Source organism: Panthera tigris, chromosome A2, assembly GCF_018350195.1.
Source record: "Panthera tigris isolate Pti1 chromosome A2, P.tigris_Pti1_mat1.1, whole genome shotgun sequence".
Classification (NCBI taxonomy): domain Eukaryota; kingdom Metazoa; phylum Chordata; class Mammalia; order Carnivora; family Felidae; genus Panthera; species Panthera tigris.
In genome coordinates, this window is record NC_056661.1 from 11,948,389 (window position 1) to 11,967,493 (window position 19,105).

At 45.8% G+C, this 19,105-nt stretch overlaps 2 protein-coding genes across 2 annotated transcripts; one reads left to right on the forward strand and one right to left on the reverse strand.

Moving 5' to 3' along the window:
- Positions 1 to 229: 229 nt before the first annotated feature.
- On the reverse strand, positions 230 to 7,614 carry CLEC4O (C-type lectin domain family 4 member O). The gene is made up of 7 exons (XM_007088331.2): positions 7,388 to 7,614; positions 6,948 to 7,055; positions 6,388 to 6,441; positions 6,202 to 6,291; positions 3,798 to 3,949; positions 2,824 to 2,927; positions 230 to 1,426 (listed from the first exon to the last, which is right to left on the reverse strand). The coding sequence occupies exons 1-7, from the start codon at positions 7,467 to 7,469 to the stop codon at positions 1,288 to 1,290; spliced, it is 729 nt and encodes a 242-aa protein (XP_007088393.1). The 5' UTR covers positions 7,470 to 7,614; the 3' UTR covers positions 230 to 1,287.
- Positions 7,615 to 17,843: 10,229 nt separating this feature from the next.
- LOC102958558 (olfactory receptor 2Z1-like) lies at positions 17,844 to 18,788 on the forward strand. The gene has a single exon (XM_007088624.2). The coding sequence runs from the start codon at positions 17,844 to 17,846 to the stop codon at positions 18,786 to 18,788; it is 945 nt and encodes a 314-aa protein (XP_007088686.2).
- Positions 18,789 to 19,105: the final 317 nt, after the last annotated feature.

Genomic DNA, 19,105 nt, shown 5'->3' on the forward strand with positions numbered 1-19,105 from the left:
ATTCTGACAGATCTTAACTTTCTTGTGCCATGACTATCTAGCCATGAGTGACACACGTATAAGGAAGAGAGCCTGGGCCAGGTGCAGGGAATGGCCATGCCTAATCCTAATGCCTGATGCCTGTACTTTCTGACAGATCTTGGTCTCAAGAATCCAGGCTTACAAATGTGGAGGAAACTGACATAGGTTTTGGAATTAACAGAAATGGCAAGACACAGTTAAGGGATTGAAGGATTTTTTTTTAATGGGTTAAGAATCCACTGCATTGTACAACATAAATCATAATCACAAAGTTAATAAAGGTCTCTGAGAGGAAAGCAAGAGTCAGACTCTTGAGTAGCCCATGCAGATGGTACCAGTTGATTTGGGCCCAGTGAAGGATGAGGAAATGTCCCACAGGAAGCCAGGGGCAGGGAGCATTCCAGGCAAAGAAAACTACAAGAGCAAACACATGGAGGTGTGAGGGGCATGAAGAAAGGGAAGTGGCCAGATGGTGAAGGGGCTTTGGAAATGTCTTAGAACAATCTCACTGGGAACCAGAGAGGAGACTGGCCTGGAGGGAGATGCTGAAGAGGAAGCTGGAGAGGCTGGCTGAGGTAATGGTAATGTTGAATGAATGTGAGGGACCCAATCGCCCTGTATCCACAAGCTTTAGGCTTTTTGTGTTGGAAGAAAGCCCTAGATCTTGGGGTTTTATGAAATGGAACTTCATCCCCTGTATCAGTCAGCATAAGTTTAGTATGCTGCGGTAACAACTGGTGACCTCAAAATCTTAGTGGCCAATAACCACAAAAAAATTCACTTCTTGGTCATGTTTATGGGTCAGCAGAAGCTCTGCCTGAAGGGGATCTTCTTCACTGCAGGACCATATTTGAAGGAGCTGTCCTTTGTAGGGAGAGGTGGTCTTCTGACAAGGGCAAAATGAAGATGGCAGAACCACACAAGGCTCTTAAGATTCCTGCTTAACGTGGCACATGTCAATTCCCATCACATTTCATTGGCTCAAGCAAGATCGTGGCCAAGCCTGGATTTAATGGAAGTTAAGAATTACTATTCTCCTGCAGGGATGGGCCCAGGACTGCTTCTGGAACATTCCACTCAGCAGAAATCGGGAAAGGAAGTAAAGGGTGAGCAAGCCCAATGCCAAGAAAAGGACACTAGGCTTTGGAGAAATGTCCTCTATTGTTGCCTCTGTGAACTCAGAACCCAGAGAAGGCAGGGATAGGGCTTGAGGCTGTATATCAAGGGTTCTGCGTCAGTCCCAGGAAGTGCGGTATAAGGGCTTGGTTAGCAGTTCTGTCGCCTCTCACAAATGAAAGCAAATCTCCCTGATTCACAAGAGAAGTTGCTCCAGTATCCATGGCTGTGTATCATCATGCAGGCGGGGGCAGTTCCATTATCATGTAGCTTCTCAGACTCCCAGTTACTGTCAAGAGATGCCCACAAATTCCTGAGTAGATGGGCCAGTGCCTGAGCCCCTACCCTGCTCTCTATGAGTGAGGGTCTGGCCCTAAGGTTCTTGAGGCCCCAAGTGGGAATCATTTATTGAGCCCATCTTACAGTAGTCATCTGGTCAACCCCTTCCCATTTTTTTTTCCCAAGTGGAGAGACTGAGCTCAAATGGGAGTAGCAACAGGAAACAGTCTTCAGGGGAGTCTCCAAGTTCTGGGGCCACTTTCTCTGACTCCTTCATCTCGCTGACCCTCTCCCCTTCTCTGAGGTCCATTCACCCTGATGCCAGATTCACCCTGTCCAACTTCTAGCTCGGCCACCTGTCATCTATGTGACCAGGGCAACAGTCTTAATATCCGAGCCTCTGTTTTCCTCTTTTGCAAAATGGGAGCACATTCTGAGGATGTGATGACCAGGGAATGTAAGGTATATGGTACGTGCTCAGACGGCAGGTGAGTTTGCCAAGGTGATTAATTATGCCCTGGGCCTGGACCCATCCAGAGCAGTTTGCCAGACAGGGAAGGGTGATGCTGGCAGATGGAAATGTCCAAAAGCAAAGAGTGTGAGAAGGCAGGTAACTGCCAGGAAGGTATAGTGGGTTCAGTGTTGTCCCCATTGAAAAGATATGCCCACATTCTAACCCCAGATATCTGTGAGTGTGACCTTACTTGGGAAAGAGGTCTTTGCAGATTAACTTAAGTGAAGGATGCTGAGGGGATCATCCTGGATTGACTGAGTGAGCCTCAATCCAATTATAAGTGTCCTTATAAGGGACAGAAGAGAGAAGACACAGGGGAGAGGAGAAGGGTATGTGACCACAGAGGCAGAGATTGGAGTGATGGGCCCATGAGCCAAGGAACAACTGGAGCCACCAGAAGCTGGAAGAGGCAGGAAAAGATCCTCCCCTACAGGCATTGGAGGGAGTGTAGTCCTGCTGACATATTGGTTTGGGACTCTGGCCTCCATAACTGTGAGAGAATAAGTTTCTGTTGTTTTCACCTCCCAGTTTGTGGCTCTTTGCTACAGCGACTATAGGAAACTCATACAGTTGGCAAATGCTACGTTATTATACTCCTGAATAGGCACATCCAAGGCTCTGAGAAGTCCTGCAACACAGGACCAGTTTGGCATTGAATCTACTGTTTCTCAATCATTTTAAATGGGAACACCATTCCCAAGTAATAAAATAACAATAGCTGCTATGATAGAAAGGGCTTGTGTTTGGGGAGTTGCTTCAGGTAAATAGTGAATGAATGACAGGGGAACATCCTGAGTGGTCATAAAATCTCTCTTTAAAAGCCCTGCCAGTATCTTAGGGGAAGACTGTCTTGGGTGGTTAGGGACATCTGCATCACAGACAGGGAGACTCACGTGTAGGTGGGGGTTGAGCCATCCATCCACCTGTGGTTTCCTTTCTGGCCCTCTTTGAAGAGGCCTATCCAGGATGTCACCTGCTCAGTTGATGTCAGGAAGTCCTAGATGGGAGAAGGCACACTGCGAGGTAAAATTCCATCAGAGCTGAAAGGACAGAGGTTGGAGTGTCCGGGGACCGGAGGAGGGCTAAGGTGTAGAGGGGATTTTGGGTGGGCAAGCAGACAGAGGCAGCCACGCACAGCACTTTCTATCCTAATGCGAACTCCAGACCTACTATGTGCATATCGTATGGCCTCAGACATTTAATCCACCCCTTGGTTTCTTCATCTGTATAATGGAAAGAATAGAATCTCCACTTCATAGCATATTCTCAAGATCAAAAGAATAGACTGTGTGAGGTACGTGCACCTAGAAAGAAGCACTGGACAAATATTGGTTGTGACTGTTTTTTAAGGTCAATGCATACCAGAGCAAGGTTTGATCTTAGGCTGTAGGAATATCTCTGGCTGGAAACCCAGCTCAAAAGACACTCTTGATGCGTTTCTTCGGGCCAAGCCTTGCTTCTGGACCAGGAGAGCCAGATATTATTTAGATCCAGCCCCATACTTACAACCCTGATGCAGTGTGAAGTTCTGTGGTGAAGGTCTCTGATGATGTCATGAGAGAATATGGAGAAGGGATGTTTGTATTGGGGTTTTGACAGGTGAGTAGGAGTTCTCCACACAGCAAGAGTAAGGGCACTGCAAACCGAGGGACCTACATGAATCAGAGCTTGGAGGCAGGACCTCAGTGCACAGGGTCCATTCCCCACATGTCACAGCAGTGAGCTTGGGTTGAAGCAAGATGAAGCAGGTCTTGAAGACCATACTAGGAGTATTGTGCTAGACCCCAAAGGGGACGGAAATATGAACCCCGAAATTCTTTTATAATCCCTCTCCCAACCTGCTAAGATTCTACCTTCCGTTTCCCACCTGTTCTGCTCGGCTGTTGATGATAACCAGGTGAGCTTGCTTCTGGGCACAAGAATCATTAGCCTGGGTCCAGGTGAGGTTGTCCAGGGAGAAAAAGTAGCAGGAGCCCTGAAAGAACTTCCAGTCCAGGGGGCAAGGCTCACATGAGGATTCTGTGAGAATGGAGCCATTAGCCAAGCTGGCATATCCAGTTTCCCATCCGGTGAAGGGGTGTGTCCCCCATCACCCCCTGGTCACATTCCCAGTGGTCTCCACTTGAACACACCCAACAGTTGGAAGCTCACTACCTGGTAAGATGGCACCCCCCATTATTGAACCTCATCAGATGGAAATAGGAAAATGCTATAGATAGCCTATGAGATGGGGAAAAGGAACTCAAGGAACAGTGTGAATAATATCCTACTTTAGTGTAAAATAGAGGGACATAGGTTTTGACATTCCTCATTTGCTTAAAGAAACTCTAGAGCAGTGGTCTCCTTTGTGGGGAAAGTGATTCTTTCCCCAGGGGACAATGGCCAACACCTGGAGACCTTTTTTGGTTGTCATAACTCACAGAGGGTTATCCCATCAGGTGGGTCAAGGCCAGGGATGCTGCATTACACAGGACAGTTTCCCCCCACTGGAAGAATGATTCAGCCCCAAACATCAATGGTGCACAGTTGAAGAAACTGTGCTCTGAAGAAAAACTATACAATATAACTACAGTGGTTCCTGGGAGTTAGGTGGGAACTCGGCAGCGAGGGCTCAGGAGTGATACAGAGAATTCTCACTGCATTCATCTATATCCAGTTAGTGAACGCACACACACACACACACACACACACACAGTGGATCTTTGTTATTTGCAGGCTCCGTATTTGCAAATTCACCTACTTGTTAACATTGATTCGTAACCCCCAAATCAATACTTGTGAGGTTTTCCTTGTCACTCACAGACCTGCACAGAGTGGCAAAAAGCTGGAGTCAGACAGAATAAGGCAAGTTCTGCCTTGCTGTTTCTTTTCTCATACCATAAGCAAGTTCGCCTTTGGTGGGCCATTTCGTGTCACGCGCTTCATGTTTTTATGCCTTCTGTAGGCGATTTTGCTGTTTACAAAGGCCCTCAAGAGTCGTGCTAAAGCACTGTCAGTGTTCCTACATGCACAAGAAGGCTGAGACGTGCCTTACAGAGAAAATGCGTGCGCGTTAGGTAAGCTTACTTCAGGCATGAGTTATAGTGCTGTTAGCCATGAGTTCAATGTTAATGAAACGATATTTATTAAATATATTTAAACAGGTGAGCCTGGTGGCTCGGTTGGTTAAGCATCCGTCTCTTGATTTTGACTCAGGCCATCATCTCATAGTTCTTGGGATCAAGCCACAGGTCAGACTCAGTGTTGAAAGCACAGAGCCTGCTTGGGATTCTCTCTCTTCCTCTCTCTCTTCCTCAAAATAAATAAACTTTAGGGGCGCCTGGGTGGCTCAGTCGGTTAAGTGTCTGACTTCGGCTCAGGTCATGATCTCATAGTTGGAGCCCCCTGTCAGATTCTGTGCTGGCAGCTCGGAGCATGGAGCCTGCTTAGGATTCTGTGTCTCCGTCTCTCTCTGCCCCTCCCCCACTCGCTCTCTATCTCTCTGTCTCTCTCAAAAATAAATAAACATTAAAAAATATTTTAATAAAAAATAAAAATAAACAAACTTTACATTTATACAGAAACACACAAAAACAAGGTTATGTATTGATCAGTTGACAAAATGTTATGACCAGGGGGTCAAGTAAAACTAATACTGTTATTTCTGCAATGATTCAGTATTCGCCAATCCATCATTTGCAGGGACCACATAAAACATAGCTACATGAATAATAAGAACTAAATGTACATATACCGCATCTCATCCACTCACGCAAAAGTTATATAAAAAGTATGTAGCACCAAGAACACTCCCTCCAGCAGCATTCGATCCAGTAGTGTTGTTTGCTTGGGGCCCAGAAATTTACACTGTGGCAAGTTCTCCAGGTACTTCTAACCTGCTGGTAAGGACTGACCACATTTTGTAACACACTAGTGTGGTTTTTAAGAGTGGAGGCTCCAGATCCTGACTGTCTTAAAGAAGATAGTGTTAATTTCCCCCCACTTTACAGCTGAGGAAACTGAAGCTCAGAGTGGTTTAAATGGGCTGCCCAAGGTCATGCACAACCACAAGCCTAGACCAGATCTGGCTGTCTCAAAAGTCTTGTTTTCCTGGGAGCCCTCCACTCTAAGTGTGATCTGATCATGTCACTTGAACTTTCTGAAAAGATCTGAGGAGCCATTGGCATCGGGGTGCCCCTCTGAGAGCCACTTGCCAGAAGCCCCACCACTGTTACAGGTGCTGTGACGGGAGCACAACCCCTCCCTCTCACCTCACCTCCCCCACTCCTTACCATTGCCTGCCAGTACAGCCTTCATTTGCCGGAACATTTCACCCCGAATGAAGTCCAGGTCGTGCCTAGCATGCCCCAGTCCCTGCATCACTGGGAGGCCCAAAAAGAAAGGGCTGGTCAAGGTCTTGGCAGAGGGAGGAGATATGGTGGAGAGGCAGGAGGCCGACCATGTTGAACCCCACTCACCTTTTTCATTCAGTTGAATGACTTCCTTCTGCACCTGCTGTGTCCTCTTCAAGACTGGGGAGAGGTGCAAGTAAGTGTTCTGGACCCCAGAACCTTCCTGGGGTCTCTCCATGTTCCTCAAACCCCAAGGGGCCAAGACTTTCTCCCGTTCCCAGAGCAAGGCATTCTGGGGCTCTGAAATGCCCCGCCCATTTTTCAGATGAGGAAACTGAGGCCCAGAGAGGTAAAGGTCCTTGTCTAAAGCATCCAGCTAGTAAGTGGCAAGACAGGACCTTTGTTCAGGTGTATACTTTTAGCAGGGAGGCTGGAGTTCGAGTCCAGTTGGGGGATGAGCTTTGGGAAGACACTCACCAACAACTCAGACTGACTTGGGCCCATGCAGGCCCCCCAGCCTGTTAGACTGGTGGGGGAGTGAGCTCCATTCTGTTGCCATTATGATCCCACTAGGGACACAGACCGGCCACCCCTGCACCAGCCCTGCAGACCTGCCTTTGCAGGGTAGGAGCCAAGGTGCTTGCTTCCCTGTGGTCACCCTGTCCCCATTGGCCCAGATGCCTTACCTTTGGGCAGAACCACACAGAGGATAATGAACATGAGAAGCAGGATCAGGGACACGGCCAGGCAGAGATATCTCCAGGTCTTATCCTTGGACGTCTGTCCCCATCGACCTGGGGGAAACCAGGTAAGCCTCCCTCTCCCCAAGGATATACACTCTCTCACCCCCTGAGATGCCTCAAACAGTCTTCAGGAAACTGCCGTATCCCCGGGGTATTCTGGGTTCACTACCTACCAGACGGGAGGACTTAGAAAGGGCTGGAAAAAGAAGGCCATCTCTCTAGTATAAGAAGTCATGGCGGTGACGGCGGATGGGCTGAAAAGGGGCTCAGGAAGACTCAAACCTGATATTCCCTTCCTCCAACCTGTGAGGGAATCAGGGCAACCCAGCACCCAGCTCTACCTGACATGGAAAAGGGCCCCTGGTCCCAGCTCCCTGACTCACCAGTGTTCCCCGGCTGCGGGGGGAGTTTGGCTCTCAATGCGGTAATCTCATTGGGGTTTGGGAAGTTCCTGGCTTCAGCCATGGCTACAATTCACTCAGCTCTGAGATGCCCCTGCCCTGCAGGCTGTCGGGTGACTCTACCCAGCCCTTAGAAGGAAACCCCCTCGTCCCCAACCCTCCCACATTTGTCTTCCTTCCTGGCTCAGTGTGGGGCCCCAAGATCTCTAGATGGCCTGTGATCAAGTAATCTGATGGGGGAAGGGACCCGGGCACCTGGGGCAGAGGCAGCGGGCACCGAGCTTCCCCTGCAAACTTGATCTCCGCCCAAGGTGGTTAAGACACAAAACAACCCAGAACTGGATCCAAACCCCTATACTCATACCATCACCCCTCTCTGCTTCTAACAGCTTCGTGTAAACAGTCATCCCAGGTTTGCACAGTAAGTGGTGGACATTTGGCCTTAGGAAATCACTTGTGTGACTCTTTTCTTGGCTACTGAGGCGGGTGTCACTTCCCAGCACCATTCATTCATTCATTCATGCATTCATTCATGCATTCCTCTAGTTAGCTAGCTGATTAACTATTATTTTAAAGTTGTAAAATGTTGAGTATAATGCAATGACAAAGGAAGAGAGTTGGTATTTACTGACTGCCCTGTTTGTCAAATACGATGAAATGACGTTTCTTTTTTTTTAGTTTATTTATTTTTGAGAGAGAGAGAGAGACAGACAGAGCATGAGCCAGGGAAGGTCAGAGAGAGAGGGAGACACAGAATCTGAAGCAGGCTCCAGGCTCCGAGCTGTCAGCACAGAGCCCAATGTGGTCCTCGAACTCATGAACCACGAGATCGTGACCTGAGCCAAAGTCAGATGCCCAACCGACTGAGCCACCCAGATGCCCCAAAATGCCCTTTCTTTATACATTCTATCCCATTTCATTTTCACAAAAAACTGTCCAAGATAGCGACTGTTCAACACAGGGTAGATGAAAAGCTTGGCATGGTGAAAACTCAAGGCTAATAAAAAGCATAGCTGGGATGTAAATCAATCCTTTCTGACACCAAGCAGTTTTCCCCATCATTCTCTGCTGTGTTACCAACATCAGCATTATGCACTTGAAAGAAAGGAAAGAAAAGTTGCCTCGCCATCTATTATGAGTTGAATGGTAACCCTCTACCCACCCCCCAAAATTTATGTGTTAGAGCCCTAACCTCCGAGACCTCAGAATGGGACTTTATTTGGAAATAGGGTCATTGCAGATGTAATCAGTTAAGAGGAAATTATATGAGGGGTAGTAGGGTGGGCCCCCTCATCCAACCTGGCAGGTGTCCTTATAAAACATGGGAACTAGTCCACAAAGAGAATACCATGTGAGGATAAAGGCAGAGGTCAAGGTGATGCTTCTACAAGGCAAGGAACGCTGCAGATGGCCAGCATGCTACAAAAGCCAGGAGAAATGCTAGCAACAGATCCTTCCCTTACACCCCCCACCTCCCGCCCCAGAAAGAACCAACCTGCTGATGCCTTGATCTGGAACTTTTATCCTCCCAAACTGTGAGACAATAAGCTTCTGTTGTTTGAGCCCCTCGGTGTGCCGTACTTTGTTACAAAAAAGCCCCAGGAAACTAACATACCACCTATTTTCCATATTGCATTGTAATCTTTAGCTGCATGCATACGTATTTCACACAATTATGACCATAGTGGTATATGTCAGAGAGTTTCCTCATGCTTCTAGGCAGTCCTGATAATTTTTTAAATAGGAAAAAGTGCTCACATTTATTAGTAATCGGGAAAAACACAAACCAAATGACAAGGGAATTTTATTACATGCATATCAGATTGGGGCAAATCTTTAAGTCCGTTAGGAAGTGTTGCTGGAGATACGGAGCGACTGGAACATTCCTACACTGCTGGCGTGAGTGTAAATTGGTGCAGTAATTCAGGGCGCCTGGGTGGCTCAGTCGGTTGAGTGTCCCATTTCGGCTTAGGTCATGATCTCACAGTTCGTGAGTTCAAGCCCCGCGTGGGGCTCTGTGCTGACAGCTAGGAGCCTGGAGCCAGCTTCAGATTCTTTGTCTCCCTCTCTCTGCCCCTTCCCTCTCATGCTCTGTCTCTGTCTCTCAAAGATGAATAAACATTTAAAATTTTTTTTTTTTAAAATGGTGCAGTAATTCTAGAAAACAGTTGAGCACAGACGTCAAAGCTGAGAACACACATACCCTTGGAGTTGCACTTGTAGGTGTATATGAAACACAGCTGTGTGCTTATTTGCACGGGAGGTGTGTTCAAGAATGCTCATCACAATCTTTCGTAATGGCCAAAATTGAGAATAATCAAATAGAATAGAAGAATAAGTTGCAGTATATCCATATGATGGAAAACCAGAAAACATAAATCAATGAAGATGAGCCAACAAGTGCTGTATACAGCAGCTTGGATGAGTCTTTCATATTTTATTCTGATGGAAAAAAACCCACACAAGATTACATAAATTATCTCCTCAGAAGCTAAAGCAATTATTCAAAAACAATTTGTGCAACCCACTCTCAAATGGAAGAGAAATGAAGAGTATATGTGAGGTAGGTAGATGATAGATGATAGATAGATAGATAGATGGACACATGGACAGATAGATAGATAGATGGATAGATAGATAGATAACTCTGTAAAGTAAATATATCACAGAGTTGATAAATGGTGAAGCTAGACAAAGGGCACACAGGTTCATTGCGCTATTCCTACAACCTTTCTGTAGATCTAAATGTTTTCAGTTTGATGGGGCACCTGGGTGGCTCAGTTGGTTAAGCATCTGACTTCAGCTCAGGTCATGATCTCGTGGTTTGTGGGTTCGAGCCCCGTGTTGAGCTCTATGCTGACAGCTCAGAGCCTGGACCCTGCTTTAAATTCTGAGTCTCCCTCTCTCTCTGTCCCTCCTCTGCTCGCACTCTGTCTCTCAAAAATGAATAAACGTTAAAAAATAAATAAATTTTTTCAATTTGAAATTTGTGGAGAAAAAGTTAAAAAATGTGAAACACTAATATTCTTAGCAGTTTTACTTTTAATAGCCTCAAGGCTGAAATAGCTAAAATGGCATCAATTCGTGAATGGATAAACAAATCATAATATCCACACAATGGAACACCACTGAGCAATGTAAAAGGAGTGAATTCCTGACCCATGCAACAACATGAATGATTCTTAAAAGCATGTTGAGGGGCACCTGGCTGGCTCAGTCGGTTGAGTGTCTGACTCTTGATTTCGGCTCAGGTCATGATCCCAGGGTTGTAGGATCCACAACCTTCCACGCTGAGCATGAGGCCTGCTTCAGATTCTCTCTCTCTCCTTCTGCCCTTCTCCCCTGCTCACACACACTCTCTCTCTAAAGTACGTACATACATACATACAAGCAAGCATGTTGAATGAATCAGACCAAAAATACTAGCTTACTGTAGGCCTCATCTATACAGAGCTACCTATAACAACAGAAAATAGAATATAGTTGTCTGGAAATATGGAAATATTCTATATCTTGATTGTGGTGAAGGTTCTGTGCCAAACTCATCAAAATATATAACTTAAGGGGGCGCCTGGGTGGCTCAGTGGATTTAGCATCCGACTCTTGATCTCGGCTCAGGCCATGATCCCAGAGTCGTGAGATCAAGCACTGTCAGTGCAAAGCCTACTTGGGATTCTCTCTCTCTCCCTCTGCCCCTAACCCTAACCTATACATACATGTATAAATATGTATATACCTTAAGATGAGGTCATTTTAAGTAAACTATACATCAATAGAGTTGGGTTTTTTAATTTTTAATGTTTTTATTTATTTTTTGAGAGAGAGAAAGAGACAGAGCATGAGTAGGGGAGGAGCAGAGAAAGAGGGAGACACAGAATCCAAAGCAGGTTCCAGGCTCCGACCCGTCAGCACAGAGCCTGATGTGGGGCTCGAACTCACGGACCGAGAGATCATGACCTGAGCTGAAGTCGGAGGTCCAACTGACTGAGACACCCAGGCGCCCCTAAGAGTTATTTTTTTTTAATGGCAAAGCTAAACTATATTCTTTAGGGGTGTATATATACATGGGTAGAAAACTGTAAAGAAAATCAGTACATGATTATCAGAAATTCAGGATACTGGATAAGTCTGGAGAACTAACCCATGTGATGAGAGAGAACTATGTGGGGGCCTCTGGGTCTGGCGAGAGCACCTTTTACTGCACTTGGGTTGTAAATGTGGGAACATTTATCATATAACCATCCACTGATTGTGCGTGTTTGTTTATACATCTTACGTATATGCATTATGTTTCATAATAAAGGTTTAATAATGTAAAAAGGGATACAAAAATACTTTGCAAAGTTAAACTGCCATATGGTTGCTAATGGAATGAGGGACTTTTATAGTCCTCTTGCTTTTTGTGATTAAACTTAAAAAAAAAAAAAGACGGCTTTTTCAGTTTGGAGATCCATCTATCAGAACGGTATTTTCTGAGGACCTATTTTAGAGGTCAGCACAACAACGCGGTCTTACTCATACACAACACAGTTGGCTCCTATGTAACCACAAAGTCAGAACATTTTTATGTCTGGTATTGGGCAATGCTGCCTTCTAAATGATTCCCATAAATTCTGTTTCCACCGTCCTGGAGAGAAATTATTCAAGGAAGGTCAAGGATAAGGACAGAGCCTTCCTATACCTGGATTCACTGTCTGGGAACTTGGAAGTGTTGGAAAAACAAAAATCAAAACCCAAAGAACATGCCAATTCCTAAATACAGAATTAGCTCAGTTTACTATTGAACAAAGAAAAGGCCCAGAATGCCTGCGGGTAGCCTGTAATTGGTTACAAAGATGTAAGTGTTCTGCTCTATTTACAAGGAGTTAAAACCACAGTTGACACACATCACCTTTTAGTAAACAGTCAGCAGTTACTGGATTTGCATTGGTATTTTGTATTAGTCGTGCCTTTTTATTTTCTGATGTGTTGACAGCTGGGGCCTTGCTGATCCTGGAGAGACTAGACAATTTCTAGAGATAGCAAACAACTCATCTGGGAGCATATCTTCCATGTGCATATCAACCAATCCAAAAAAGCCCATAAACCCCAACTACCTCCTTTATCTATATACAAATTGCATAACTTATATAAACTTTATGTAACTATTTATAAATATTCATATATTTATTTTGTATGTATAAAGTATTTATAAGTACATTTTAAATTTATATTCATACATTTATATTTAATATTAATCAAATATTTCTCAAAAGTCATCATATATGCTGTCCAAGAAACACTCAACAGATTCCAGACCTCCGGTTATGGGGCCCTCTTGCTCAACCAAGTTAAAACCAGAAAGAGACAAGACGGCTTAACTCACACACTAAAACCCATTATGCTTATCTCTTATCACACTTTCTCTAAGCATTGAGGAAGGTGTTTTGCAATGACCGGAACATTCCAACTGCCAGACCAGAAAAGCCCAAACCCCACGCATCCCCTTTCCTGCCTGAGAACCTCAGATCCTGTGCTGAACACAGACCCAGCCCCATCCCGCTCCACACCCTGATCACGTGCTCTCTGTCTGCTCTCTGCCTGCTTTCCTGCAGCAAACCAACCCCTCCACCTCTCCTTATAAAAATCTAGGACTCCTGGGGCACCTGGGTGGCTCAGGTCATGATCTCACCATTCGTGAGTTCGAGCCCCCAATCTGGCTCTGTGCTGACAGCTCAGAGCCTGGAGCCTGCTTCAGATTCTGAGTCTCCCTCTCTCTCTGCCCCTCCCCCGCTTGTGCTCTGTCTCTCTCTCAAAAGTAAATAAACGTTAAAAAAAAAAATCTAGGTCTCCTTCTTGCCGGCACAGAGGTTGCCACCTGCCCCAGCTGTCAGCACCCAAAATAAATCCCCCCTTCTCTTCCAAACAAACCCTCCTCTCTTGAATTATTGGGGGCAGGAGGGAGTGGGGTGGGGGTGGAAGGAGGTGGGAGTAGGGGGTTGAAGGGGAGCGGGGGTGAGGGTGCACTGCTGGCCTGGGCAGTGTCCTCCCATTCATTTCCTGACTTACAGACTATGATTGATCATTCGGTGACAGCGCCTGCCCTCTTTGACTGAATGCAAATATGTGCGTGTGCATTCTGTGAGTGCCCTCAGAGAGACAGGAATTACTCTAGAATAGGCAGAATAAGTGGGGGCTATTTCCTGGTTATTCTTCTAACATCACAGCTTCATTATTTCGCTCAAAAAAATTCTCTAAAAATCAGAAATGTTAATTTTGTGTGTGTTTATGTTCATGTGTATCCATGCTTTAAAAAAGGCGGAGGGAGGGGGGATTCCCACATCCCCTTCTCTCACAAGGGGACACATAAAGACTTCTGAATTATCAGACACTATTGTTGGCCTTTAGATTCTTTGGAGAGTTCAGTTATCTCCCACAGTGCTTCCCACCTTCCTGGAATGGAGGGCTGGGCAAATGTATCTCCTGGCATAATTTCAGTCTCAAGGGCTCTAGCTCCCATGGCTATTGATTTTCTCTCTCTCTGACAAAAGGAGATAAAAAGAAGCTTTCTGATGTAACACAGTCCCCCAGGGCCTCTATCCTCAGACAATTTTGTCAGTCACCCCGTAGACCAAGGCAAGATTAATGAATCAAAGGATTAATTTAATGCTGGATTCTGGGGAGGTTTTATCAAGAAAGCGTCCAAGCATAAGAAGTGAAATATTTGTGAGGGCCTAGAGGGGGGTCTTTCAGACCCTGGCAAGTAGAAGTGAGAGCCCGGAACCCCACTGCTTGTGGAGGTTTCTGGACAGTAGGCATGGTTAGAGAGGAGATATTGAGGGCAAGAAAGAGCCTCAGAAGTTGATAGTTTTATATTCATTTTTATGATGGTGCAGAATTTGAGTGTATGCAGGCATTTTCAGGGACAGGGATTGTATTTGCCTCTTCATCTTCCCCGGCTCACAGGTGAGCATCTTACCATCTGTTTTATCTCGATCCGTCAGCACTGCCAAGAGCCTGAGAGTGCCAGACCCTGGGATGTGGGGGTGGGGTGTCTATTTTAATGTCCACACATGAACTTTCATAGAAGCTGCCCTCTGTCTGATGGAGAGAGGGTTCAGCCACGCTTCCTCATAGGGGAATGATGGTGTGAAGGTTTTACTGGCAACAGGGAGTCCACTAACTCCAGGGCCTCTTCTCTCACTTTTCATTTCAGCAAAGGGCATCAGGTCTGAAATGCAAACAATAATGAGGAAAAGGTAAGAAGGAAGGAGTTTAAAAGTCAGTTCAAAAAACTGGTTGGAGAGGTGCCTGGCTGGCTCAGTAGGTAGAGCATGCAAATCTTGATCTCAGGGTTGTGAGTCCAAGCCCCACATTGGGTATAGAGCTTACTTAAAAAAAAAAAAAAAAAAAAAAAAAAGACTGGCTGGAGTTGGAGAGACTCTTGATCCTAAGATATGAGGGAGCTGGCTGACTTAGAACAAGGAGACAACACACCCAAAGCCAAGATTGGTCCCTGTCCCGTGCTTCCTGCTGCCTGGCTGGGGAAGGTGGGTTGAGTGGAAGGAAGCATCCTGTCCTGAAGGAAGAATGTGCACAAAGCCCAAGGCAAACAAACCATGATAGAGGGGCTCACAGACAGTCGTGTTGGAGAAGCTGCTTACAGGAGCTTCCAAAAGCCAGCAATGGGAGAGTGTGCTGCTCTGTGGATGTAGCATTAGCAAAGAGACCACTTGGAAATTCTGGAAGGGAAAGTGAGGTCAGGGAAACAGTGTTGAGGGTGAGGGAAGGAAGGGGGCCTTTACTGGGTAAGACATTGGGGAGATATATAGTCTTCAGAGATAGAGGATTCAAGGTACCAGGGCAAATGGTACTGAGTTCACATCACGCTCCAGACCAATTGACACTTCTTGGAGGTAAACCAGAGTTGATCTGAATGGTTTCTCAAGGTGAAGAGTAGGGGACTGTTGACCAATCCAGTGAAAGGACAACCATGCTAAAGCCAGGTGAGTGAGTGGGAGAGCTCCAGGGCAAGAGTATCCAAGACCATGGACCCACAGCTGGTGAGGTCCTGGCTCCTGCCCCAGGCCACACAGGTAGATCATTCTCCAACAGAAGAGAAGAACATAGCATGACTGGAGCAGGAAAGCCAAGGGTTTACCTAGAGAAGCAGGACCTGAACAATCCATTATTTTTTGTTAAAAAGTAGGATGTGAAGAAAAAAACATAGGAACCCTGGAATCGCACCAGCTATTGTTCAAAAGTTGATTCTACCACTTGTTTGCTGGGTAACCTTGGATTGGTGTATGAGTGTGCGGGGGTCACAAACTGGGTGGTCTAAAGCAAGACATGTGTTCTCTCACAGTTCTGGAGACCAGACGTCCGAACTCAAGGTGTTGACAGGATTGATTCTTTCTGGGGGTTCTGAGGGGGAATCTGTCCCATGGCTCTTTTCTAGATTCTGGCATCTCTGGCAACCTTTGATGCTCCTTGTCTTTTATCTGGGGCAGTCCAATCTCTGCTTCCATCTCCACATGTCCACCTTCCCTGTGCCCGCTCTTAGAGGACACCCTGAATCCAGGATGATTTAGGCTCAAGATGCTTAACAGTTACATCTGCAAAGACCCTCTTTCCAAATAGGGACACACTCCGAGGTTCCAAGGGGACATGAATTTGAGAGAAACATTATTCAACCTAATATACTCAGCTATTGCCCTTCTTTGAATCCCTGCTCCTTCACCTATACAAGGCAGATGATAATACCTACCAGCAAGATTAAATTTAAAAAATGCCTGTAACATACCTAAAATGATCTGACCCAAAATGTCAATAGCGTCAATGTTGAGAAACCCTCAACTGAAACCCATCAGCCTTTCTCTGACCTTAGCAGGGTGTCTGATGCATAGTAAATGCTTAAAAGGAATTAGCTTCCTTTTCTTCCCTTTGGTGTATGGGTTGAGGGGGAGGAGATATGGGTGAAATGAGAAGAGCTAAGTACACTGTCCACTTGCAAATCCTTTGACAAGGTCCAGAGGGACTGTTTGGCTATGAATTTGCCCCAAGGAATAATGATTAAAAGGATAAACCCTTCTCTATACAGAGTCATGGAAACAGTGCAGTTCTCCAGGGATTTCAGTTGGGACTAGTCTTATTAATATTTCCTTTAAAATGTATCTGGAAATTCAACTTCACAGATTAATCTCTAGGCATGCATGGGACACGAAGCTCATCTCTGTTGGATGACCAAGACAATGGACTCAAGAGATCTCCCAGAGGCTCAGCTCCAGGTCAGAGAAGAGTTGATGGGTATCAGTTGAAGGGTTTCTCGACCTTGGCACCATTGAAATTTGGGACCAGACAATTCTTTGTGGTGGGGGCCATCCTGTGCCTTATAGGATATTCAGTAGCATCTCTAACCTCTACCCACTAGATCCATTAGCACTCTGTCATGACAATCAGAAATATCTCCAGACATTGCCAATGTCCTCTGGCCAGGAAAGAGGGCTAAATTACCTCTGGTTGAGAACCACTGACTTAGGGTAAGGACAGGGAAATTGTCATTTCAAGAGAGCAGGACTGAGAACAAACTTGATCAGTTTTTGCCATGCAACTGGACAAGAATTATAATGTTGAATAACATCAACAAAAAGAGCTAATATTTATTGAACAGTACTACAATATCCCAGACATTGGGCTAAGCACCAGGCATACATTACCCGACTATAGCTGAATTTTTTTAATGTTTACATTTCCTTTACGATACGAGTAATAGTTGTGAACTTAAATCAAGAAATTACCACATGGTTGTCATTGTGCTGAGCTCTTTAATTCACTATCTCATTTGACACTCAGAGCTACTCTTACGAAGAGGTGTTATTTATCTCCATAGGCAGATGGGGAAACTGACTCCCAGAAAGGTTAAATAACTTGTCCAAAGTCACAAAGCTAGGACACAGCTGAGTTGGCATTCGAATCTTGCTCTAGCCCAGAGTATATTCTCTTAACTATATGCCAAACAATCCAAACACACTACATTCCTTCTCCAGCCTCATCCTCTCCTATTATCTTTGGCAAAGTCTCCCTAGTTGATATCTAATCTCTTTGGAATACAACCTCTGCTTTGGCTCCAGGACATCTGGGATGGGCATATTCCAATATTGCACTGGGATTGACTTGGACTCCTTAGCTTGGGGATAGAGAGTTTAACTGTAAGTACAGGTGGATAGGGCTTGCCTGGAGGGTAAAGGCAAGACTTTCCTATTCTCTACCTCCTGACCAAAGCAGATATAATGAATCAATTATTTTTTTTCTTACTGAGACTGTGCTCTTCATCCTTCTTGAGACTCCAGAGTAACCCTTACCAAACAATTCTATTTGGCATGCAAGACAAAACTACTGCCCACTGAGACTCCTTCCAAATATCCCCTTCTTCCTGCAGATGGGTGATGCCTCCTGGAGGATGGGGGAATCAAATCAGTCAGTGACCTCAGACTTCACTCTCATGGGGCTCTTGAGCCACTCGGGGCCACATCTGGTCCTATTCTCCCTTGTGGCTGTCATATTCACTATGGGCCTTCTGGGAAATGCCATCCTGCTCTTCCTGATCCGCACAGACTCCAGGCTCCACACGCCCATGTACTTCCTGCTCAGTCAACTCTCCTTATTGGATGTTGGCTTTCTACTGGTCACCATCCCCAAGATGGCAGCCAACTTCCTGCAGGGAGAGGGTTCCATCTCCTTTGGGGGTTGTGCAGCTCAGATGTTCTTCCTGATGCTGATGGGTGTCTCTGAGGGTGTTCTGCTATCCCTCATGTCTTACGACCGCTATGTTGCCGTGTGCCACCCCCTGCATTATCCTGTACTCATGAGACGTCAGGTCTGCCTGCTCATGGTGGGCACCTCCTGGTTGTCAGGTGTGCTCGTGGCCTCCATCCAGACCTCCATCACCCTGCACTTCCCCTACTGTGCCTCACACACTGTGGATCACTTCTTCTGTGAGCTACCAGCTCTGCTGAAGCTCTCTTGTGCAGACACCTCTGCTTATGAGTTGTCGCTGTCCATCTCAGGAATGCTGATCTTGCTTCTGCCCCTGTCACTCATTGCCACCTCCTACAGCCATGTGTTGAGGGCCGTTCTCTGCATGCACTCAGCAGAGACCCGACACAAGGCCTTCACCACCTGCTCCTCTCACATCACTGTTGTGGGGCTCTTTTATGGGGCAGCCATGTTCATGTACATGGTTCCAGGCACCTACCACAGCCCACAGCAGGACAATGTGGTCTCCCTCTTCTATAGCCTTATCACCCCCACACTCAACCCCCTCATCTATAGCCTGAGAAACAGAGAGGTTCGAATGGCTTTGGTCAAGGTTCTTGGCAGAACTGGCTTTATGTCAAAGAGATGACCTCATGGAGGATTCTGGGTTGTTTCTGGGACCCTCCCTTACAGCTGAGGCCTATCCTTCATTTACAATTCATGTGGTGCAAGGTGTACTATATCCAACTCCTTTTCTCTTCCAAGAGTTGCTTTTTCTCTTGGGGATTTATAGAAAACAAGAACCCAATCGCTTAAATAAGAGGAGGAGTTGTTTGGTTGTTTGTTTGTTTGTTTGTTTGTTTGTTTTTCAGTGTTAAACAGAAGGAAATTTTACTGAAATAATGTTAACCCAACAGCTTGTGGATATTTTGGTCACCTGTTACTGTTCTGGCTTACACCCTATTC

Excerpts from the sequence above, each read along its gene's own strand:
- CLEC4O (XM_007088331.2), bottom strand. The coding sequence starts at position 7,469 with ATGGCTGAAGCCAGGAACTTCCCAAACCCCAATGAGATTACCGCATTG. Across the intron at positions 6,442-6,947 it reads CTGTGTGGTTCTGCCCAAAG|TCTTGAAGAGGACACAGCAG; the intron begins GTAAGGCATCTG and ends ACCTCTCCCCAG. Across the intron at positions 6,292-6,387 it reads CATTCAACTGAATGAAAAAG|TGATGCAGGGACTGGGGCAT; the intron begins GTGAGTGGGGTT and ends TGGGCCTCCCAG.
- LOC102958558 (XM_007088624.2), top strand. The coding sequence starts at position 17,844 with ATGGGGGAATCAAATCAGTCAGTGACCTCAGACTTCACTCTCATGGGG.